We start from the raw sequence: 22176 nt of genomic DNA, 5'->3' as shown, positions 1-22176 counted from the left end.
CCGGTGCCCCAAAGGTGTCCAAAACCAGCCTGCAATTGCTGGAAAATTTAGGAGAACCCTACTTTTTTCACCTAATACTTTTCCCTGAAATCCCATCTGAGTGGCTGTGCAATGCAAATAAATGAAGCACGTGAACTTAATCTTGCCCAGTGACATTTTATTCATCGGGCCCTGCAGAGCAAGGATAGGCCTGTATATTTCTTTCCTTATATATAGAATTCTTGTGCTTCAAGCTGGACTTGGGCCAGCTCCGAACAAAAACTGTTTAGCAGTTAAGAGTTGCTTTGTGTTCAGACTAACATGGGGCTTAGCCTCCCAACAAGACTTATTTTCTCAAGTACTAAAGCTATACAGCTTTTGATCTGGGCCTAGCTCATGTTCAGCTGACTGAGAGTGCGAAGCAGATGAAATCACATCTGTGCACAAGATAGAATAGGAATTAAAACTGGTATTGAGAGATGGCTCATGTGGCAGACAGTCTGTCCTCACTGTGCCAAGGGGCCTGGGGACACCTCTTTGGGGTATTTGCAGACACAACGTTTGGAGGTGGGTGAGAGAATGGGAAGGGACAGAGAGGAGACCGCAGGAAGGCCCCTCCACAGACAAGGTTACCCAAAGAACTGAGGGAATTAAGCTCTTTTCTTGGAAGTGGTGAAATTCCATCTTGCTTTGCTGCCAAGAAGCCAAGGCAAGCAAGCTCACCCACAAATCCAGTATGGAAGTGGCACAGAATCAATGCAAGTTTGGAACTCAGAAGTTATTTCAGTGATAGTGATTGACCGCATGAACATATTAAGAAGAAACAGAAAAGCATAACATGTGGTGGTGAGGTCATTTCAGTTAATAAATTAGTGTGCATAAGCTACTTGATGCACATTTGACCTTCTAGTGTTGATTAATTTAACGCATGGGAGGGGTCTGAGGAGAGCATTTGCTATTATTAGTATAGCCGAGCATAGGAAGCGTTTGAAGCACTTGGTCACAGCAAAAACATCCCTGTTTCTGTAGGAACAAGCAAAATGTTGAGTCTAAATACAGAAACGATCTCTAAAATGAGGCAGGTTTGAGATGTGTGACTCTTTTAAGACAAACATTCTTTGTGTTTATCTTGTGTTGCAATAAAAGATAAGGAGGATAATGCCATGTTCCTAGGAAAAAAAAAAAAAAAGAAAAATAAAAGAGGCTATAGTGCTTTTGTTCACTTCTTGAAAGTAAATGTGGTGATTAATTGCTTTAGAACTATCAGTTAAGCAGAAAGGGTGTTTGCTTTCTTGTATACCCACCCATATACAAAGCCATTCTACTCGGCCTGTTTTACTTGCGTGATTTAAGTGTGTGCTCTTCAAAGCTGGTTTCAGAACTCTGTTTTCTCTCTCAGATTGTTTTTTGTTTTGATTTTTTGGGTTTTTGTGGGTTTTTTTTAGTGTGTCTTTGTTTGTTTGTTTGTTTGGCCCCTGCAGAATTACCACACGTCCATGATAGACAGTCATCCTTTTGGGCTTGCTAAGCATAAACAGCTCTGGATTTTACAATGGGTGAGCTGCAGTCATCTCAGGAAAGAGATGTAAACTGGGACGGCTATCAACTCTTTTTAAAGGACTTAGATCTGGAGTTGACTCTGTCCTACCAGGAGATAATTGGTCTCCCGTGCTGAGTGGCAGGAGCATATTCAGTATTTAAAATGATCCCAGAAAAAAAAATATATATTAAGCCGCAAATATTTATTCCTCTCACTCCGAACACTGTATCTGAATTATTTGAACACAATTTTCCATTGCACTGCAATGTACTCTATATATCCTGAGAAGTCATTGAAGATTTACTATTCTTGCATCTTATTTTGTCAGTCAACTACTGGCACATAGAATGGTCTCTATATTAGTTTTACTATCATTAAAAAAAATATTAAAAAAAAGAGGTCATTATGTATTACAACCTTTCCATCCTGTTCTAGAAGGTAGAGCAGAAAATACATGATATTTCAGCCTAAAAATTCCATAGCATCTTAATCACTTCTGAAGTACTTTCCTGTCTGAAAGCAATTTTTGTGCAAGGAGGTTCATTTGGAAATAAATTTGAAATGTTTCCAGTTACTTTTTCTGGTTTCAGTCTGGCACAATGAAACAGAAGATGTCTCTAAAATTACTGCCTCATTAAGAATGGGCCTTGTTTTTCTTACAATGTAGGGTCAGCAGAGAGGTAATTGAAATTATTGAAGGCAGTTTCAATGGATTAAATGTAAATGGCTGGGGGCAGTGCTTCTTCACTACTAAATAACTAATGTTACAACTAAAATAAACCAATCTGAAGTATTTTCGCTAAAAAAGGCTGGGTTCTCGTGCTTGCTCGTGATCTTTTTATAGAAAGGTGTCCTGCAATATTTGGCAGGTATCGGGTTAATCCGAGGAGCTGCTGAGGGCCAAGTGTTGCTTTTGGGGCTGGAAGCAAAATTCTGTGAGAGGAGGTGCTGGGGATGGGGACACATTGGTGGGAGAGACATCCCGTCCATGTCTCACAGAACGTCCCCACTGGAACCCACCGCTGAAACCACCAGAGACCATCTCGTGTGACCACAATCACAGAAGTCACTCAGTGCTAAGCCTTTAGAGGGAAAAAAATACAACAAGAATTGGAGACCAGGGTTCTCATTCGGTCTCCAACTTGTAATTACGATCCATCTTATCCCTCGTCCCTTCAGTGGCATTATTCCTTCTTGTTACACCAATGGAATCTGTGCCAAGGCCAGAAGTTCATCTTTCTGAATAACAAGCAATACTTACCAAAATGGGAAAAAATTTCAATTTATCACATAGAAACTTGGCTTCAGGCGGGTGGTTTGGTTATGTTTGGGTTGGTTTTTTTTGGTTTTGCGTTTTTTGTTGTTGTTGTTGTTTTGTTTGTTTGGTTTTGTTTGTTGGTTTGTTTTTGTTGTTGTTTTGATAGGCTAGTTGGTTTTGTTTGTTGTGGCTGTTTTGTGGGGTTTTTCTTTTTTGGGTTCTTTTTTTTTCTTTATGTTTGGGCTCAAATCCTGCTGGACATCAACACAAATATGCTTTCTGTGGCGTCAGCTCTACCAGTGTTTGATCTCTACAACTGGGTGTCAACCACAACTGGAGCCTCCCTACTGATGACCAGTAATCATAAAACAGTCCTGAAGCTGCTTACAGCTGATATAAATAATGATTTATCTCCAGGTGTTCTTATTTGCCCAGACAGTTGAATTGGCAGTGCTGGGAGAGCTGAGCAGACCCGTTTTTACCTGTGCACCCCTGAGGGTGACTCATTGCTGTATAGGTGCCATACAATTTGGAAATGGCTTATGACAGAACTCTACTCTGGAGTCTGAATTTTCATTTTAAAATGTATACCCAACTGAATCACAATCTCAACGTTACCCTGGTGCAGTAGACCCTTTTCCTCATTCAGGTGAGAGCTTGGAATTTCCCTGGTAACTTCTCATTCATAACATTATGAGGTTTTAAGACATTAAGGCTGAAGCCTTAGGTTCTCACTCTTTTTCTCAATGGCTTTTTACCTGAGGGATTTGCAGAATTCATCCAGACTTATGAGTTTGTCCTACATCTGCTTATAGTCCTGGCATTTTGCTTTAGTCAAGTGTACTTTAAACTCAACTTTTCTGTTTGAATGCTGAAGATTTCCCTTAGCTTAGGATCTATTTGCATGTTCCTTGCTAGATTTAGGCTAAACCCTAGGCTGAGCTCTTACAGTTCTCCATGTTCTCCTGCTCATTTCTTGCTGCTGCTCTAAGTCCTCTTTGTTTTAACTGGTCACTTCTCTCCGGAAAGTCATCTACTATTTTACTATCCGACCCTTCTTTTTGTGTGGCCTGTTCTAGATCTGCAAAGCTGACTTAAATACTTGTCCTTCTGTCCTACCATATCTGCAGCTCCAACCTAGTCAACAGGCTCCCTGGAAAATTAATTGCTAATGGGTGCATTTTTCCTCCTGTTTAAGAATGATAAAGCAGGGGTATTTTGGACATTTTTGTCTATTTTCACTAAAATCCCAGGGGTGCAGTTTAAAGCCTTTTAGGTTGAGGGGATCCACACAAAATCAGGTACAGAAAGGTGAGCCTGTGGTGCACAGTTTCTTTTAAGAGGGGTATGAGTCACCAGTCAATCCTGTGACTGTTATGCATATCAACATTAAAAATGTTGGAAATAATCAGCTAGAGCAATATGTATAAATAAGAGAATACAAGGACAGCATTTGAAAGTTCTAACTGTTTAACCGCTGTAGCTACTTTACCTACTTTTTGCTTTTTACCTCCTGTATCTTCAGAATATCTACATTGCTTAAAATTCACCTGCATCTAGATGAGCCCAGATCACGGAGCGTTGGCTGTGCTTTGGGTGTGACAGATTAAATATCTCTTTAGTTTCTGCAGAATGTTTGAGGATTTTTACAAAAAGAACGATTTTGAAATACCTGAAGTGCTGTGAAATGAAAAGAATGCCTTACATCCCATTTTTTTTTCCCCATTCTTCCCATCAACTACATAAATATTTTTATGTATTGATGGAAAATATAGCAGGTGATTTCAAAGTGTGGAAAGCAAACTGCCTTTCTATTTGTGTCACTCTGAATAAAGCAACAGCCATTCTTAGCTTAATGAACTGGTTTTGATGTTCCATAAAAGTGCATCAGAAATTTGAAGCTAATAAGTGTGATAATAAAAACAAATACAATCAAAATGGTGCCCAAAGCACGGAATATGTTTAAGTGCTTTGTTCCCAGGATCCCCTGGTACTAGTTTACCAAACCAGTGTTTCAAATTGTGAGTAATTAAAAGAGAAACATGCAAAAAGCAGTTGATTTAATGACAGTACAGAACTGTGTGCTCAAATTCTAACATTTGACAGGAGACCCGGACCAATGAATGGGAATTAGACCATATGAACCTACGTAGCCCCCACTTGGGAATGGCTGTCTAATTACTAGATAAAATACAGACAGCAGTTAGGTATTGCTTTTAAATACAAAAACCTATGTCTATCGCTGTTTTAACAGAAGTCCCTTTAATAACATCTGAGAGGTGATTTTAAATAGTTAAACTTGAATCACTTTTTATTTTTGGACATTTTGCTAAGTCTGGCTTTTGACTACTATCTGCAAGCCCGCTTACTTTAGACAAAGAAATTAATTTGTGTTCTGCATTCTTATGAGACATGAGAAGCTATGAGAAACTGTTACAGAAAACATTTTATTCTCTAGTGCTCACCAGAACCTCTAGTCACTAAATATCAAAACACTGAAGCAGGCATTGCAGAGTAATTTTTCAGCCTGGTTTCATATGCAGATGCTCTATTCCAGAATAAACATCAGTTTATTTTAAATCATTTTTTCATGAAGACAATTAGAACAACAGCTATTTTAGGAGTGACTTTCTCTTCAGTTTGTTTTCACACGTTGGCAAAACTGCAGAGGAGAAATTCTAGATAGATAAAGATGTTTCTGTGTTTGAGTTTGAAAAAGCAATTCAGTCCGTGCCCCTCAACAAAGTCCATGGCAGTAGGATACAACTTCTAAGTTCTATAAATACTTGAACCATACTCTGGAAATTATTTTTACAGTTCTGTTTGTGTACAACTACAAGTTGTACTTAATACCTAATCTATGTTATTGCTATGGTTTAGTCACAGTTCTAGGATCCTTATATTTTTTGGCATATTTAATGCTTTTGTTTTTATTTGTCTGTTTTTAATCTAAGTTATTGCTCGGAGCACTAGTGACCCAGTTCCTTCCCCCATTTGTTTACAATGAGGTGAGTCTGTACGGAGCAGATAAACTGTGACTACTAAGAGATTATTTAATGCTGTTTAATAATCTGCGTCAGCTTGCGAGCTTGTGATGTTTTTATTATACATGTCTGGAAAGTCCTGTCTTCAAGTGGAATCATCTTAAATCTTTACTGCCTGTTATAGCCTCTGCTGTTTACTAATTCACGCTGATTATTTTGGGTTCAAAAGTCAATTCCATTAGCACAACGATATCCAAAGGTTTTGTTTTCTATTTTTGTTAGGCAGGGAAAACACCTTCTTCTGCTCTCTAATTATGAAGCCTGTTGCACAGAGAAGACAGCAGTTAAAGATAATATCATAATATCATATGTCTAATATCATAATAGACTATACTGATCCCTGAACTGATCATTCTTTAAGCCATATTTCAACATTTAGAAGGAATCCGGATCAAAGATTGCCATAAATATTTACATAGGACCAACATTTCTTTAATATCATAGGTTAGAAGTAATAGTAGAACAGGGGAACTTACCTGTTAGCCCTTGTTGAAGAATGCTTGGTTTCTGTTAAATAAATATCTCTTTACGTGTTAAGACTTACTGGCAAAAATTGAACAGCTCCACTTAGATATCTTTTTCATATCACACCAGACTTCATCTTAGAATAGCTCTTCCAACCCATAAATGAAAACAGATTCCATAGTCTTGTGAAAGTGTTGCTTTCTACAAATAAACATCTGTCTTTTCTTGGGATTGTAGAGAGCTTGCACTCTACCAAGAGAGATACTGGTAAAAACCGTGACCTTTTATCATAACCAGCCTTCTAGAGGTTACATTTTTAGTGTACCTGATTTTTGAGCTGCTTACACAGCTGCTAATTGTGTAAACATGACTCAGATTACCATTAACAGTTTAACTAGGAGGTCTTTGCTTACCCTAGCATGTTTTAACTGAAAAGAAAAGGAAAAGCCCTTCAAGATGATGTCCACACCAGTATAAGGGGTCTGATCTCTAGGCAGAGGTTTTCTACTGAAGCATAGTGAAGCCAGAAGACACTATACGCCTGTAATTACGTCTTAGCTAATAATTATTTTTAAATCAGAGAGATAAATTGTTATCCTTCCCAGCTGGCTAGCCATACAGATAAGCATAGGAGACCTCTGCTACCATATTTAAAATACTAAACAAGGGGGAACCCTTGTTGCATCCTGACCCCAATTTATGGTGTGTCTGCCCTACCCTGTTTTTAAGGGATTTGTCCAAATGCCTCTTGAACACTGACAGTCTTGGGGCACTGACCATGGGCCATTGGCCAATTCCGACTGTTTACATAAAGTGTCAGGAGTTAACAGAAGTGTTTCCTTTGCAGAAATTTTACTTACTTAAAGTCACATATTTCTGACCTTGGTTACAGTCCTAAATTCAGTTTAGAGGTAATATAAGGTCATGCTGTCAATTTTGTGCACGTTTATTGCAGGAAACTTACACCTGAACTTTAAGAAAAACTATATCCAGAAATGGAAGAAGTGAAAAGTCTCTTTATTAATAGTTTTACCCAATATATTCCCTGAGTGTATCTAGATCCCTCTTGAGAAGCTTCTAGAGACAATTAATCCGTGATGGCAAATCTGCTGCTCGGGGTCTAATCTGAGCGAGGTAGAAAACAATACAAGTCAGATCCTACTCTAGAAAATCAACATCCACCAGAAAAGCTTTTCCAGCTTCTATCGGCATCATTATAGCAAAGGAGTTGTGTTATTGAGGATCTCACAGGGGGATGTCTGGCTTGTGTTCTACTGTGTAGGGTACTGTTCTGAATCTGCATGTAAAACTAAACGGGTTAAGACCTGCCAGAGCCTCGTAGTCTTTATATTTTCCTTATTTACCAAAAGTAAAAAAATGAAGGGCGACACATCACGGTACCTCACCCATCCTGCATCCTGCACCCTCAGGTTGCTCAGAGAAGCAACAAAAAAAGCCTATAAATGGGAAACAAAAAGGGCAAGGACTGAACCCAGCATGAAACCAACTACCATCCTGCCAGCTGGGGCGAGGGAACGAGTAACATATGGTTGCTGGTGTCTAATCACCGCTTAAAATGGTTGCCAGTTCTGCTGCTGCGTAAGAAAGTGTAAACATCTCTGCACAAAAGCACCGTGGGTCACTGCTGTAAATACACCATCGGTATTTCAAGTGATTTTATTTTAGTTGGCTGTTTGGCTTTTCTCAAAGTGCGAGTTTACAGTGATATATAATCAGCAGACTTTGAGCAAATAATATCTCTAAAATACACAATGCGTGCAAATTATACAGTAAGAGTTTGGAGCTGCTGTTCACAAGGCACTTATTTTTTAATATATATGTTCACTGACTTAACTGAAGCCAGAAATAAAGCTAAATGCATATGTTTTTGTTTTTTTCTGGTGTCAGTTACAAAGTGCTCCTCTCTGTATTATAGTAATTTCTGAAACAATTTATTGACCAGTGAAGTCATTGAGCTTTCACATAAACTCAAAAAGCAATTTTAACGGCTTATTTCAGCATCATTAATACAGAATATATATGAAATGAAAATTTAGTTATCAAACTTTTATTTCAACCCAGTTAATCACTGCGTTTTGAATCTTTTAAAGTATAAGAACTTTTCCTCCGTGCTCTGAAACATGCTGAGTGTTGTATTGTTGCTTTGTCCAGGAAGACCGACTTAGAATTTTTGGTAGTGTCTGTAAATCTCTGCAATTTTTTTGTTGTTGTTTTTGATACATCCTTTGTTGGTATTTTTGTCCTGGCATTTCATATCAGAACACAAAACACAAGAAGAACACTTGGCTTAAACCAGTGCTGTCCTGACCTATCAAGCAGCAACAAAAAGTATGATTCATATGCGCTATTATTAAGTAATGTCCCTGTGTTCAAGGAGGGAACCCCCTTTTTTTATCCATATAAAGTAAATTCAAAGCAGGAGAGAACAGTTCAGTGAGGACATGGGAGTCTGATGAGTTTATTTTCCTGTGTTATTGTTCATTGCAATTAAGTCCAACAAAAAGAACAGCGTTAAACATTATACCTTTGATACTATTCCTCTTTTGACTTTGGGTTAGTAAAGTGACAGATGGCATGCAGTTGGGCTCTTTGTTTTGTGGGGATTTTTTTTGGTAGAGATGCATGTAAATAAGCTGTATAAGGAAGACAATTATCTCCTCTTCTGTCAAGTTAAAAAAAAAATGAATTATTAAAAAAATAAAATTGATAAAGGAGAAAAAATAATATAAAAAGAAATTAAATGAGCACTGCTAGGATCCATTTCTGTAAGACATATATGTGAAGACATCAATGTCTAGAAGAAGACAATGTCTGAAGCTTCATAAGTTTGTACTGCGAAACAGGAATTTACAGATGTTACTGAATGTGACAGAAAGTATATTGACTTGTTCTTCACTCTTAAGTGTCCTAGAGGAGCTGGCTGCTTGGTCTGAGGGTTTCTCCTGGTGGAGAAGGATCTTCTCCTCAGCTACAGCACATGGGTCCTCCTTGCTTAGATGAGACAGTTAAACCGTTTAGAGTAGATGTGTCAGGCCCAAGCTTTGTTGCTCTTCCAGAGCCAAATGTTTGTTGTTCTGCTGCTGGATCCTTTGTATCTGCTCGAGTCAGCGTTCTCCACAACTTTTTCTCTAGAACATAACAAGGTGTTCTCTTTGCTCCACCCAACACAACACGCTGCCTTTTCAGCATTTCTTAATATACAAAATAAAGTTTATTGCTCTCAGATTTGTTTTGCCCACGTCAAAACATTTTTCGCAGTTCTTAAAATTATACATCAAGTTTTGATAATACCTTATTGCTTTATTATTTTACTTTTACACTTTATTTTACTCTTACTTGTGGACTTCAACTGAACATTTGCGATATCAGTGCTGGTAGTTTCTGTTTTCTAGTATTTCTGATGAAGCCATGCTGACTACTCTTGATGATTTTCTCCTCTGTAATTTGGCTGGAAATGGTTTCCAGGATTATCTGCTCCATCACCTTCCCATGGATGGAGGTGGGGCTGATCAACCTGTAATTGTCTGTGTCTTCCTTCTTGCCCTTCTTGAAGAGGCAGGTGACATTTGCTTTCCTCCAGTATTTGGGCACTTACCCTCCACCACCATGATCAATCAAGATTATTGAGAGTGGACTTGCAGTGATACCTGCCAGGTCGCTCAGCACCAGCTCCACTTTGGGCTTAGATATGGCCAGTTTGCTGAAGTATTTTCAGACCTGAAAATACATCGTTCTTGCTCCAGCCTTACACCCTGGTCTCTTGGACATGGCTTCCTGAAGGTTGCTCTTACTAGAAAAGACCGAGACAAAGACATTTAGTACTTGCACATTTTGGTTCCAAGTAGAAGACATTTCCTTGTGTCACGTGCTGTATCCTCATTATAAAGTCCATCATATGGACTTTATATTTCATATATATATGGACTACATATTTCAGCACTTATCGTGGCAAGTTGTAATTGCTACTATGCTGTGTTCGACATACATACATTCATACATACAACTTCTTATTCAGGGTTCAGCCAAACTACTCCTCAGTTGGCTGTTGTATACCTGATTGGTATGGAATTGCTCCAGTCTTTTAGTCTCTCTCTTTTCTCTTTTATACAATATTCAAAGGCAACTCTCCCTTACACTCACTTTTTTCTCTCTAAATTTCTTTAATGAGGCCAAGTTTAGCTCTGCTATTTCTGAACTTAGATTTCAATATATTCTTTTATCATTAGAAAGCTGATCGATTTCCTCACGTCACCTATAGTTGGCTTCAATGAATACACCGTGTACATTTGTTTGGTCACAAATAGTTGGTATTAATGAGTATATCATGGAGGTTTTGTTTGCTTGAAAATAGTGTAATCTTCTTGTGTGGAATTTTTGCCAATTTTTTTTTTTCTTTTGTTCTATTAACGAAGAGCGAATAATGTAGAATTTCTAGTAAAAATTTGCAGTGTGGAAGGAAAAGTGAATATATTAATTGTGACTTCAAACAAACAAAATTAAAATCATCAGATTTTCAGAAAAGATAGTGATTTTAAAGCTCACTACTGGGACAAAGGCAAGATGTTGAATAGCGTTGGTAGCATGGAGTGAAGGTTATGGCTACTGAGGCAGAAGGAGAACCCAATGGAGAGATACATTTATAGGTTGGAACAAAAAGATCCCCATTCCAACTCGGAAAAACCTGGCATCATACCTTGCAAGTCCCATAGCAAGTGCTTTTAACAAATCCTTCGCTTCAGAGTGCTACTATATGACTGGAAAATAATATATGAAATGTAATATGGAGTGATTAATGGGTGTAGGCCCATTAATTCAGTCTCAGAAGCATGTAAGAGTTTAGGAAAAAAAAAATTATTGAAAGACGTAGTGATAAATGAAGTGGAGAATAAGACTCCTGTGTGTTTATACTCAGATCATGCCACACTAATCTGATAGTTTTCTTTGATGAGATAAATGCAGTAAAATACATATGTCACGTAATTAGTAAAATAATAACGGGGGACGATTAGCCCAAGAACTCGGGTGTGGGAAGAGACAGACTAGTGGGAAAAGACATCTATGGGAGGGTGGAGAAAGAAGAGAGGGATTTATTATATATTAGAAGTATTTGCGTGGTATATACAGAGATGAGGAAACTGTTGGATGAGAATCTCGTGAGACCTCTGCAGTTCTTCTCCACCCAGCCCTGAGCACTTGTTTTCACAAAGAACAGGGTCAAAGTAGCACCAGGATAGAGACGGATGATGAAATTAGTGCACAAGCTGCAAAGCCTCTTGCACAAGGGCAGGTTTTCACACTCATGGGTGTGCCTTTCACAGTGCAAGCACATGCAATTACTCAGAGAAACAACATAAATCGATCCAGGCAGAAGCTGTATTCACAGAGCTAAACTGCTTTTGCTGTCCAGCCCGGCTTAGGTATCTCTACAGAACACTATGCTGTGCAGCTTATTTAACCTTGAAAAATTAAATCTGAGGGAGAATACTACTACTTTCCATGAATTCATGATTGTGCAAACCCCAAGGAGGATGAAATTGTCTACAAACTGAGAGGCTTCCAGAAGAAGAGCAGATATAAATTGACCATGAGTGAGCGCAGGCTGGAAAGCAGGAGGCGGCTCTGGACCGGGGTGATGTTCTGAGACAGCCCGCTGCTTGGAAACAGCGGTACGAGAATGCTCCTCTTCGTACAGGAACGTACAGTTTTGTAAATTGTCTGATTTTACTCACTCTTAGTTTGGTGCTGATGACTTAGGCTGAAAACCCAGGTGCTAATTTCCTTCAATAATTGTCGTAGAGTGACAAAGGATTTGCAGTATCCTTTAATTAACTGAGTAAATGACTGTGAGGTGGGAACCCTGTCAAAGATCTTTTTGTCCTTTGAGAGAAGTGTACCAATTTATTGCCTTTTATTTTTTTTACTTTTTTGTTTGTTTATTTTTAATTTTGTAAAGAGGAATCTTGAATGTAGCACAGAACTATCGCACACAAATTAACAAAATTAGCAGCCTGCTGCTTGTGTGATGTAAATCACTTGTTATCCCTTACTTAAATCATTTTGGGTCAAGACTGATCGCCTTGACAAGTAACAGGAAGAAGAATTATGTTATAATCTTGACATACAACCAAATGGCGGGTTACAAAGATTGTTTAAAAAGCAGTATTTAAAATCATAAAATCTCTGTAAACAGAGCTCTGAACAGTTGGTATCAAAAGGAACACATCCAATATACATATTTTTAATGGCCCAAGAAGCAACAACTTATCCCAATATATGGTACATATTTTACTTATTAAAGAATAGGTTCATTATTACAGAAGATTGCACACTAGAGCTAAAAACTAAGCAAAGTACAGAAGACATGAGGCAGTTAAGTCTAAGGAACAATTTATTCGGAAAGTGCTTTTTTGTGTGTTTTTCTAACTGCCTCAGATATTATGGGGAAAATGGCTATTCAGTGGCCTGCACTCTGTGTGCTTCTATTAAATTACTTTTTAAGGTGTAAGTGCCAAAGCAGCCAGCATTTGTCAGAACAGCAGAGGTATCGTCTCTTGTCCCAACATTTCAAAATATGGTCTGCCATCTGTTTTTGGTGTTATAATCCAATTATCATTTGTATCTTCTACCCAAGGTGCAAAATAACTACACGCAAATAAAGTATAAATGTTTCTTTGCCTCCTATACCTTTCTGCTGTTTTTTTAGTCTAAAACACTGTAATACCACTAATCACAATGAATTCTTAGATGAGTAATTACTTCAGCTGAATTGCTGCTGTACTTCTTGAACAGAAGTCAGTAGCCTGAAAAGTAGGCATTTTTAGCAAATATTTGGACTTTCCGCATGGTTTTGGTTGGAAAACTGTAGACACAGTGAGATCCTTCTCTTTTTTAATGTAAAGACTTTTTTTTTCTTGAAACACAGGAAAAGGTAATGACAGTTTATTTGATTACAGATGCAAAACACTTTCAAGCCAACATGCATTCCAGAAGGTGCTAAAAACATGATTTCCAGGACTAGATCAATCTGCTTGTGTTTTCATCCCTCGTTTTTCTTTATCTTTAGCCTGTCTGTGCTCGACATATGCACAGGCCCTCAGAGATCAAAAGGTGGCAACGCCTCTGCACCAGATGTGTGTTGTGTTTTGCTTGTTTTACGAAGCATTTGCTTAAGTTTTAGGGAGAAACTGTTGGCACTGTTAGAGGTGGCTGTTGCTACCGAGTTGTTTACACAAACATTTATTGTGTTTATCCCTCATGGAAGGCAGCTCTTGCGGACATATTTCAAGTATGTTTGACCCGCTCCAGACAATGGAATTTCTTTTATCAACATCAGAATTTGGCAAATTGATGTCTGTATTAAACTGTGTATTAACCTGGATGGTTATGTGGCCGTGGTTAGATTCCATTTCTCAGCAGAAGAGTGATGATCCCCACATAAAGCACTAAAAGTGCATTTTTTCCTTTAGATAATGAAATGCATCTCATAATTGCTTTTATCCAGCTGTTAACACAGTTGCTCATTCTTATTCTTCCATTCCATGGTGAGATAACATTATCTGTCTGTCAATACTCAGACCCTGCCTTTATAAGAATATTTTTTTGTAGTAAAGAGACTGCATAAGAGTTATCCAATTACATACATGTGTTTTCATTGTAAATACAGTGTCCAGGTGTATGCCAAATCACTTGGTATACTAAAACTTCCTTCCATACCCAATCTTCTCATTTTATGTATGTCAAATCAGTCTGCACAGTCCATGAATTGCTATTACTGAGAAGCCAACATGCTGTTAGTCAAATTAGTACATTCCTTGTGAAGTAAAGAAGTCATCAATTACTGCAGGTGTTCAGTAGGTAAATTGGGCCTTTCTTTATATGGACATTATATGGGGTATAATATTGCTACTTGTCTCACAGTCTGAAGACAATAAATGCCTCTTGAGTCTGTTTGTTGATAAAATTTCTGCCCTCACTGAAATCAGGAGGTAACATCTCCTTTTATTTCGTGGAGGAAAACCTTCACCCTCAGATACAAAACTGGTGTCTAGTGTTGCATGGCAATGAGTCTGGGGAACAATATTAAACCATAAATATTAAATGTTCCGGTAGTCTTTTCACATATGGATGTAATGGATTCTAGGTTGCCTGCAAAAACTTCAAAGCCAGTTTTTTGGCCGACAGTGGTAAAGAGTCACATCTTTTGGCCGAATATTAAACGTCCAAGATATCTCTCCTGAGTCTCTGGAACAGTAGCTCAATGTATGTTTTACTTCCAAACAGAGTTAGATTAATTTTGTTTAATTCTAATGTGCATGTATTCACCTTTTTCCCTGCAGATTTCATTTCTGGCCTCTGCTTACATGAGCCAACAACTCTCGGAAGAAAGCTGCTCTGCCCTTGCCTCTGTTACCCATTACCTTTACCTCTGCCAGTTCAGCTGGATGCTCATTCAGGTTGGTCTCAGTCTTTTTCACCTTCTGTAAAAGTAACTGATAGTTGGGATGTGTTTCTGTTATACCGTAGTATATGTATCTCTGCAAATCAGTGCTACTAGAGAGGTAAAACATTAGATGGTCTTTATTAAACCTAGAGTGTCACAGCTCCAGGAGTAAATATTTGAACCCTACAAAGACTTTTCCATTAATATCCATTACAAGTGTGTAAGAATTCCCACATCTCACTTCATCCTGTAGAAGTTACTGTCTGAAAACACTGAATAAATAGTTTTATTACAGTTAAGACCTTTCCTCAGCATCTCTTATTTGGTCTTTTGAAACAGTCTCTTACAGGTGAAATGTAAGTGTAAACTGCACTGTAATTTTTTTAGCCAGTAACATTTTGTTTATTAGACGTGTATAATATGACAAACATACTTTCATAAGTTTGCATTAAAATGAGGAGTATATACATTCATAAATACTACCAGAACTTTCGTAGGATCATGGAATCATTTTGGTTGGGAATGACCTTTAAGATCCTCAAGTCCAACCATTAACCCAACCTTACCAAGCCCACCCCTTAATTGTGTCCCAGAGAACCTCATCTCGGTCTGTTCAGCCCCTCCAGGGATGGTGACTCCAGCACTGCCCTGGGCAGCCTGTTCCAATGCCCCACAGCCCTTTGGGGAAGAAATTGTTCCTAAATCCGACCTCAACCTCCCCTGGTGCAACTTGAGGCCATTTCCTCTGCTCCTGGCGCTTGTTCAGGGGAAGCAGAGCCCGACCCCCCTGGCTCCAAGCTCCTTTCAGGCAGCTCAGAGATCAGAAGGTCTCCCCTCAGCTCCTGTTCTCCAGCTGAACCCCCCAGGTCCCTCAACCGCTCCCATCACATTTGTGCTCCAGACCCATCACCAACTCTGTTGCTCTTTTGGCACATTGTATAACAGTAAATGCTGTAAAAAATTGTTAAACTAATGTGGGAGACCATGAGCAATCAAATTTGTTTGGGAAAATTACCAGTTGTAAGTTAGTCAAAATAGCAAGCTGTGAGGTTATTTGGAAAATACATTATCGTGCCCTCATCTAGAAATGTATATTTAGCACTAAGGCATGAATTATGCCATTAATTTGTCTATAATTTTAATTGTATTTGTCCATAGCATGTTTATTGTAGCACACAGCTTTATACACGCAGCTCCATACATTACTATACAAATCCTCCAATATGCGGGTTGTTGGACCAAACCAAGAATTGCAAATTGAACTGAATTTAAACACAGCTTTGTGTCCCGGTGACATCCAGGTGGTACCTGGCGTTTTTCTGGGATTATGCCAGGTTCACTTTCATTGAGAACCCTTGCAGCCTCTCTAACAGGTCCGCTCTGCTTGTGGTCTTCACAAGCTATGAGTAGATGTTGTGTCACGTACGCTGCTGCCGCAGCCGCTCGTGAAAATGGAGCAAAGAGACCTAAACTGTTCCGTCTCTAGTGATACTAGGACTCTTTTTAGTCTTGTTGTTTTTCACTAATTTATACAGTTAGCAAGATTGAATATTCTCTCCAGTGGATGTTACTTTCTGCTGTCTCACTAGAAATTCTGTTGTACTTCTCCTAGCTTGGCTTATGACTTTCTCTTAGGTTAACTAACTCAAATTATTTTGACCTGTAAATTATCGTCTTCCCAGCTGCTCATTCACTTCTTTCCTAAGTTGCTTCAGGTCTCTTGAACATTTATTGTTATGGGCAGACAAAGCAATACTTATAAGTTCCTATTTTAGTAGGATATCTCATGTTTTGAGTGCTCAGTGTTTGATAGCGTGTTGTCTTCCCATCCTACACATTTTACATGACATTAAGTTGCAAACAGATTCCCATTTCAAAAGCTTAGTCTTATTCAAGAATTAATCACTTGAAATGACAAAAAGTTGCATGGCTGTTGACAATTGGCCATTTTTATGCCTATATTTGAAATCTTTTTTAATTTTTGAGAGAGTAGACTTTGGCCAAGTCCCAAGAACTTGCATCTCCCATTGCATTTAGTGGAACCTCAGGCTTGTGTTCATCATGAAGACTCTTAATGGAAGCCTGAGGGGACCAAGATGCTTAAGAAAGAATCCAAAGAAATGAATAGTGAAAGACCCAAAAGGAAAGAAATCACCTGAAACATAGATCAGCCCAGCCCTCAGCAACAATTTGCTCCTCTAGATTGAGAAAACGTTCTCAATTTATATTTCTCATTGCAAAAGGAGGAGGCAATGCCAGGACACTCAGCGACATCTCTGAGCTCTAATTGGTCCCCATGACAACATTAGCAAGGGAAAATCAAACTGATTTGGGAACTCTAGATGCCTCTGTTGTCTAAATGGCAGATTTAAGTGCCTCAGAGATGAGTGTCGATATTTCTCAATGTGCTATGCTTAATACACATGACTTGATTTGGAAGGCAAAATTAATAATGTATTTATACTTAAATACTTCTGTCTGGGAAACAGCAAAAATATACACAGATTCTGTATCACTTGTGCAGCCACTCTGGCCTCTGTGAGACTGTATAGCGTAGTGCATATGTTTTTTCAGGAAGTAACTCATATTATACAAACCTGCTAGTGTCAGTCTTGATCGCTGCGTACAGAAGTGGGTGAGTGTGACAATCAAGTGTGCAGCTATGTGCAGATACGTGGAACTGAAACATTCAGAACATCCAGACAATTTTAAGTGCTCAAAAGATGGGGGAGCAACATTTCCAGGAAGCAAAATCTATAGGTAAAACATGGATTTAACAGTACCCTTGGAGCTATAGATTCAGTTCCATAGTTCACACCAAAGATCTTTACTTTCCAGACTTTAGGACATCTTCCTTACCTTTTTGTCCTAATCTTTCCATGTTCTGCATATTACCAGGTATAGTAATTATACTTAGCATTGTGTCATATTTTACCAGTGGCTGCAACAACTAAATCTGTAGGTTCGTATTCTACTTCTTTTTCCATTTTTAGCTTCTCATATTTGTAGGTTTATGTTCAGTATTAGTATTTGTACTACACACATAGCTACTACCCTCTTGTTGACTGAAATGTGGGAACAGAAAGGACCTCAGAGACCACCTGGTCCATTTTCAGAGTCAGAACAAAGGCCACATCAAATCACGCTTGTTTGTCCGAGTGTTCCTGTCCCTTTATAGCACATCATCTTGTTTCTTGGCTTTTGTAGGGAGATTTTTGTAAGTTGCAGAATATTGATGACATTACCCAGTTCTTTAAGGACGAGGCTTTATTGACTGCAGAAGAAAATGAATGAGTAAGGTGCACATAACTCATTGTGCCTGCAAAGTGAACTTAGCCTGAAATATTTGCCTTATACCAATGTCTGAAATTCAGAAGTCTTCATCCTGACAAATATCCCTACATAGAAATGTATGTTGCCTGTATTTTCAAACCAATCTGCACTTTTATGTTAGCAGGACACACTAAGGATGCTTTTAGATAGTCTGTTGTCCTTCCCATGGCAAATCTGTAATATATGACAACCATTAATCAGGAAAAATAATTTTCTTCTCTTAGCATTTTCTAACTTGTTACCAAAAAAATTAAAATGTTACCAAAAAAAGTTTAAAGAAGTCTTTTGAGGAAAAAAATTAGAATAGTGTAGTTCTCAACTGCCAATTCTGACATAGAGTAAACTTTTGGGAAAAAGTAGAGTTTTTGTACTTTGTTGAGCTGTGGCTACAGTGGGGTAAATCAACAGTAGAAGTGGCAGTTCAATAAGCAAACCAGAGTAGATGCCATGAGCTTGCTCTCACCCATACGTGAATCCTCCTCCTTTGTGAATTTAATGGCACCTTACATTTTCTGTAAATTTATTGCAGACTTGTAAAACAAATACTTATCTTACAGTAAGTTTAATGCTTATTTTTAAGAGTGGTTTATGAATTTGTAAAAGCATGCAACCATGCTGAAAATGAAAGCTATGACCACTCCTAAAAACAAGGAAGAAGGGAAATAGAAGTTTTCCCAGGAAGTTGGGAAAGACTTTAAAGAAAGTATTTTGCAGCTAATGTTTACCATGTTTGCACAGATTATCACTAAGGTAAGTTAACAGATAAATAAAAAAATAATAAAAAAAAACCACAATCCACCCTGATTCTGCAAAGGTAATTTCAATTAATTGCCTCATTATGAAACAAAACACTGAAGTTCACGTTGTCTCATTAGGGTGTTATTTGAATACATAATTGTTTTGCATGCTACCTCAGAACAATCACAGCTTGTGCATTTGTTCTTCCACCTGAGAAGCTGCGAAATGGACTGTACGTTTTATTCTTCTGTAGGACTGGTTATTGTTGCAGCATGGCAACGGGAAAGGATTTGCTAAATATAACTCCACTATTTGTATTTCCTTGATCAAGTTTTGGGACATCAAAAAGGGTTAAAGATGAGAACTTATAATTATAAAGACAGAAATGTGACGCTCAGGGCATGGAGAACTATCCAACCCACCTCACATCTTTGCAGCAGCACTGCTGTTAAAGTGTTAAATGTGATAAATGAGGTGAGATAGATAAAAGTGGCTAAACAAACAAAGCAAGGACATGAGGTACAATTTCTTAGAAAGCAATCTTAGCCAGGCAACTGAGAACAATGTTCACCAGGTTGTCGGAATTAGTGGAACCAACAATCCCTGAGCATAATGGCATAAATCAGTCCAAGGATTTTGCTGTCTGGAACTGCTTGCGGTGAAGCGCAGCCTAAGTCAGGACTAGAAGGGCGTGTAATTTGAGGGATGTTTATTGGCATAAGGTGACAAACAGAATCTTGAATGGGTTTTCAATCCCCTCTAGAAGTTAAGAAAGAAAAGGAGGTCATAACAGAACAACCAAATCTTTCCACAAACTGTGGATAATTTTTTTCCAAATACCGCTTTCATCTGTTCAACGTTTTCTTCCTGTGAATGTCCAACAACGGAATTAATAGTTTTTCTGTATTCCTTCAACCTACACAGGACAGTTACAATTACATGGTAGGATTTTTCCTGTGTACTTTTAAGGAAAACAAACTTTGCCTTTGTTCACATAGCACCAATCACCAAATGAAAATAAAGAAGGCCATAATAATTGCTGTTTAATTAATATAATTAAATCCACAGGATGTATTAATAAAATATCATTCTCTAAGGGAGCATTTAAAATGCTTACTAAACTAACAATGCTTTTGGAAACGGGTTTTTAGCATATGCTATGTGCTTTATGATTCATGATAGAATGTATTGTATGTTCGTGCTATATAAATCACAAAAATAACACTTTAATAATAATTAACCGATGAGACCTACATAAAGAATCCACAAACCACTAATTAAACACTTGATTGTGAAAACTTGGTCTGTCTGAACAAACTGGTAGACAAACCCTTGCCTGAGGGTAATCAAAATTTCACAAACAAAAATAATCTCTTTGCAATTGTCTTGTCACTGTATATGGACTTTACCTAACAACTGACAGCTGCAAATCAAGCATATAAAGCAAAATTAATGTATGAAATCCCTGTGTAGACAATGGAAAGAGATGAATATTATTGGGGAGAGATGAACTAGTGCCTGAAGATCTCTGTCCTCTCTCCTCAGGCTAGAGGCACAAGCTTCAATTAGATGCCCCCTAGACATAATACAACAAAATTAATCACTTATTCACCCCATACAAAAGGCCAGAAATAATTATATAACATGCAGAGCTGTAGCTTTGAAAAGAAGGACATGAAGAAATATTTTGCAATCATATTTGTGTTATTAATAGTTTAGGTGTTTATTAGAAAGAAGTCATCTGTGTGGATGTGCACAAAAAAAAATGCTGAGCACATAGGTAAGTGTTTCTACTATTAACGTCTCAAAGAAAATGCAAAGATCCAAGCAAAACTGCAAGTATTTTGTTTTACTTGAAGGGTTTCCTTACTCGTACTGACCATTATTTTCAGAGATTTCAGCTAATCCACATCTTCATTTTGATTCGTGTGTGGTTTTAAATACTTATGCCACTCGATGAGTTGAACATAAGAGGACTGATTGTTGTAGAGATGCGCGTGAATTTACATTCACTTATTTGCATTTTTTTCTCAAAATCCTGTACGAATATTACATAGAATCATGGAACCACTGAAACTGCAGGGGCATCTTGAGACTGTCTAGTCCTGGATCAAGTAGAGTCAGCTGGGCCTGGACTATGTTCAGTTTTGGTTAAAGACAGAAACTCCACAACCTCTCTGGACAGCTTGACCTGGTGTTCACCATCCAGCGAGACCTGGACAGGCTGGAGAGTTGGGCAGGGAAAAATCTAATGAAATATAACAAGTGTAGAGTCTTGTATCTGGGTAGGAACAACCCCAGGTTCCAGTGTAAGTTGGGGAATGAGCTATTAGAGAGCAGTGCAGGGGAAAGGGACCTGGGGGTCCTGGGGACAGCAGGGTGACCATGAGCCAGCACTGGGCCCTTGTGGCCAGGAAGGCCAATGGTACCTGGGGTGGGTTAGAAGGGGGTGGTCAGTAGGTCAGAGAGGTTCTCCTGCCCCTCTGCTCTGCCCTGGGGAGACCACACCTGGAATATTGTGTCCAGTTGTGGCCCCTCAGTTCCAGAAGGACAGGGAACTGCTGGAGAGAGTCCAGCGCAGCCACCAAGATGCTGAAGGGAGTGGAGCATCTCCCGTGTGAGGAAAGGCTGAGGGAGCTGGGGCTCTGGAGCTGGAGAAGAGGAGACTGAGGGGGGACTCATTCATGGGGATCAGTATGGAAAGCGGGAGTGTCAGGAGGATGGAGCCAGGCTCTTCTGGGTGACAACCAGTGATAGGACAAGGGGTAATGGGTGTGAACTGGAACACAAGAGGTTCCACTTAAATTTGAGAAGAAACTTGTTCCTGGTGAGGGTGTCAGAGCCTGGCCCAGGCTGCCCAGGGAGGTTGTGGAGTCTCCTTCTCTGCAGACATTCAAACCCGCCTGGACCCCTTCCTGTGGAACCTCAGCTGGGTGTTCCTGCTCCATGGGGGGACTGCACTGGATGAGCTTTACAGGTCCCTTCCAACCCCTCACATTCTGGGATTCTGCGATTTGGTGACCTCCCCTACATTAAAAAAAGCTTTTTGTTGTGTTCAGATGCCATTTAATGTATATTAATTTATGCCCATTGCCACTTGTCCTTCCATTGAGCGCCAGTGAGGAAAGTCTGTCACCCTCTTCATCATTCCCTCCCATCAGTTATTTATAATATATACAAGGGTAAGATCCCCGTGAGCCTTTTCTTTTCCAGGCTGAACAGTCCCAGGTGTCTCAGTCTCTTAGGAGAGATGCTCAGGCATTAATCATCTTCATGGTCATTTGCTGGACTCACTCCATGTCTTGGTTCTACTGGTGAGCCCAGAACGGAACCACAATCAGAACCACTGAAGGAGGTT

The 22176-nt window shown here is 38.8% G+C and overlaps 1 protein-coding gene across 3 annotated transcripts in view; it reads left to right on the top strand.

Annotated features, from left to right (window-relative positions):
* The window catches only part of ADGRV1 (adhesion G protein-coupled receptor V1), a 275120-nt gene that overhangs the window by 167865 nt on the left and 85079 nt on the right, over positions 1 to 22176 (top strand). For all 3 annotated transcript variants that reach the window (XM_071801945.1, XM_071801944.1, XM_071801946.1), the window contains one exon: positions 14644 to 14760. In XM_071801945.1, the coding sequence (XP_071658046.1) occupies positions 14644 to 14760 (117 nt within the window). The remainder of the gene's footprint in view (positions 1 to 14643; positions 14761 to 22176) is intronic.

The sequence above is a fragment of the Patagioenas fasciata genome, chromosome Z (assembly GCF_037038585.1).
Source record: "Patagioenas fasciata isolate bPatFas1 chromosome Z, bPatFas1.hap1, whole genome shotgun sequence".
Classification (NCBI taxonomy): Eukaryota; Metazoa; Chordata; class Aves; order Columbiformes; family Columbidae; genus Patagioenas; species Patagioenas fasciata.
This window is presented reverse-complemented; position numbering and strand designations above follow the sequence as displayed.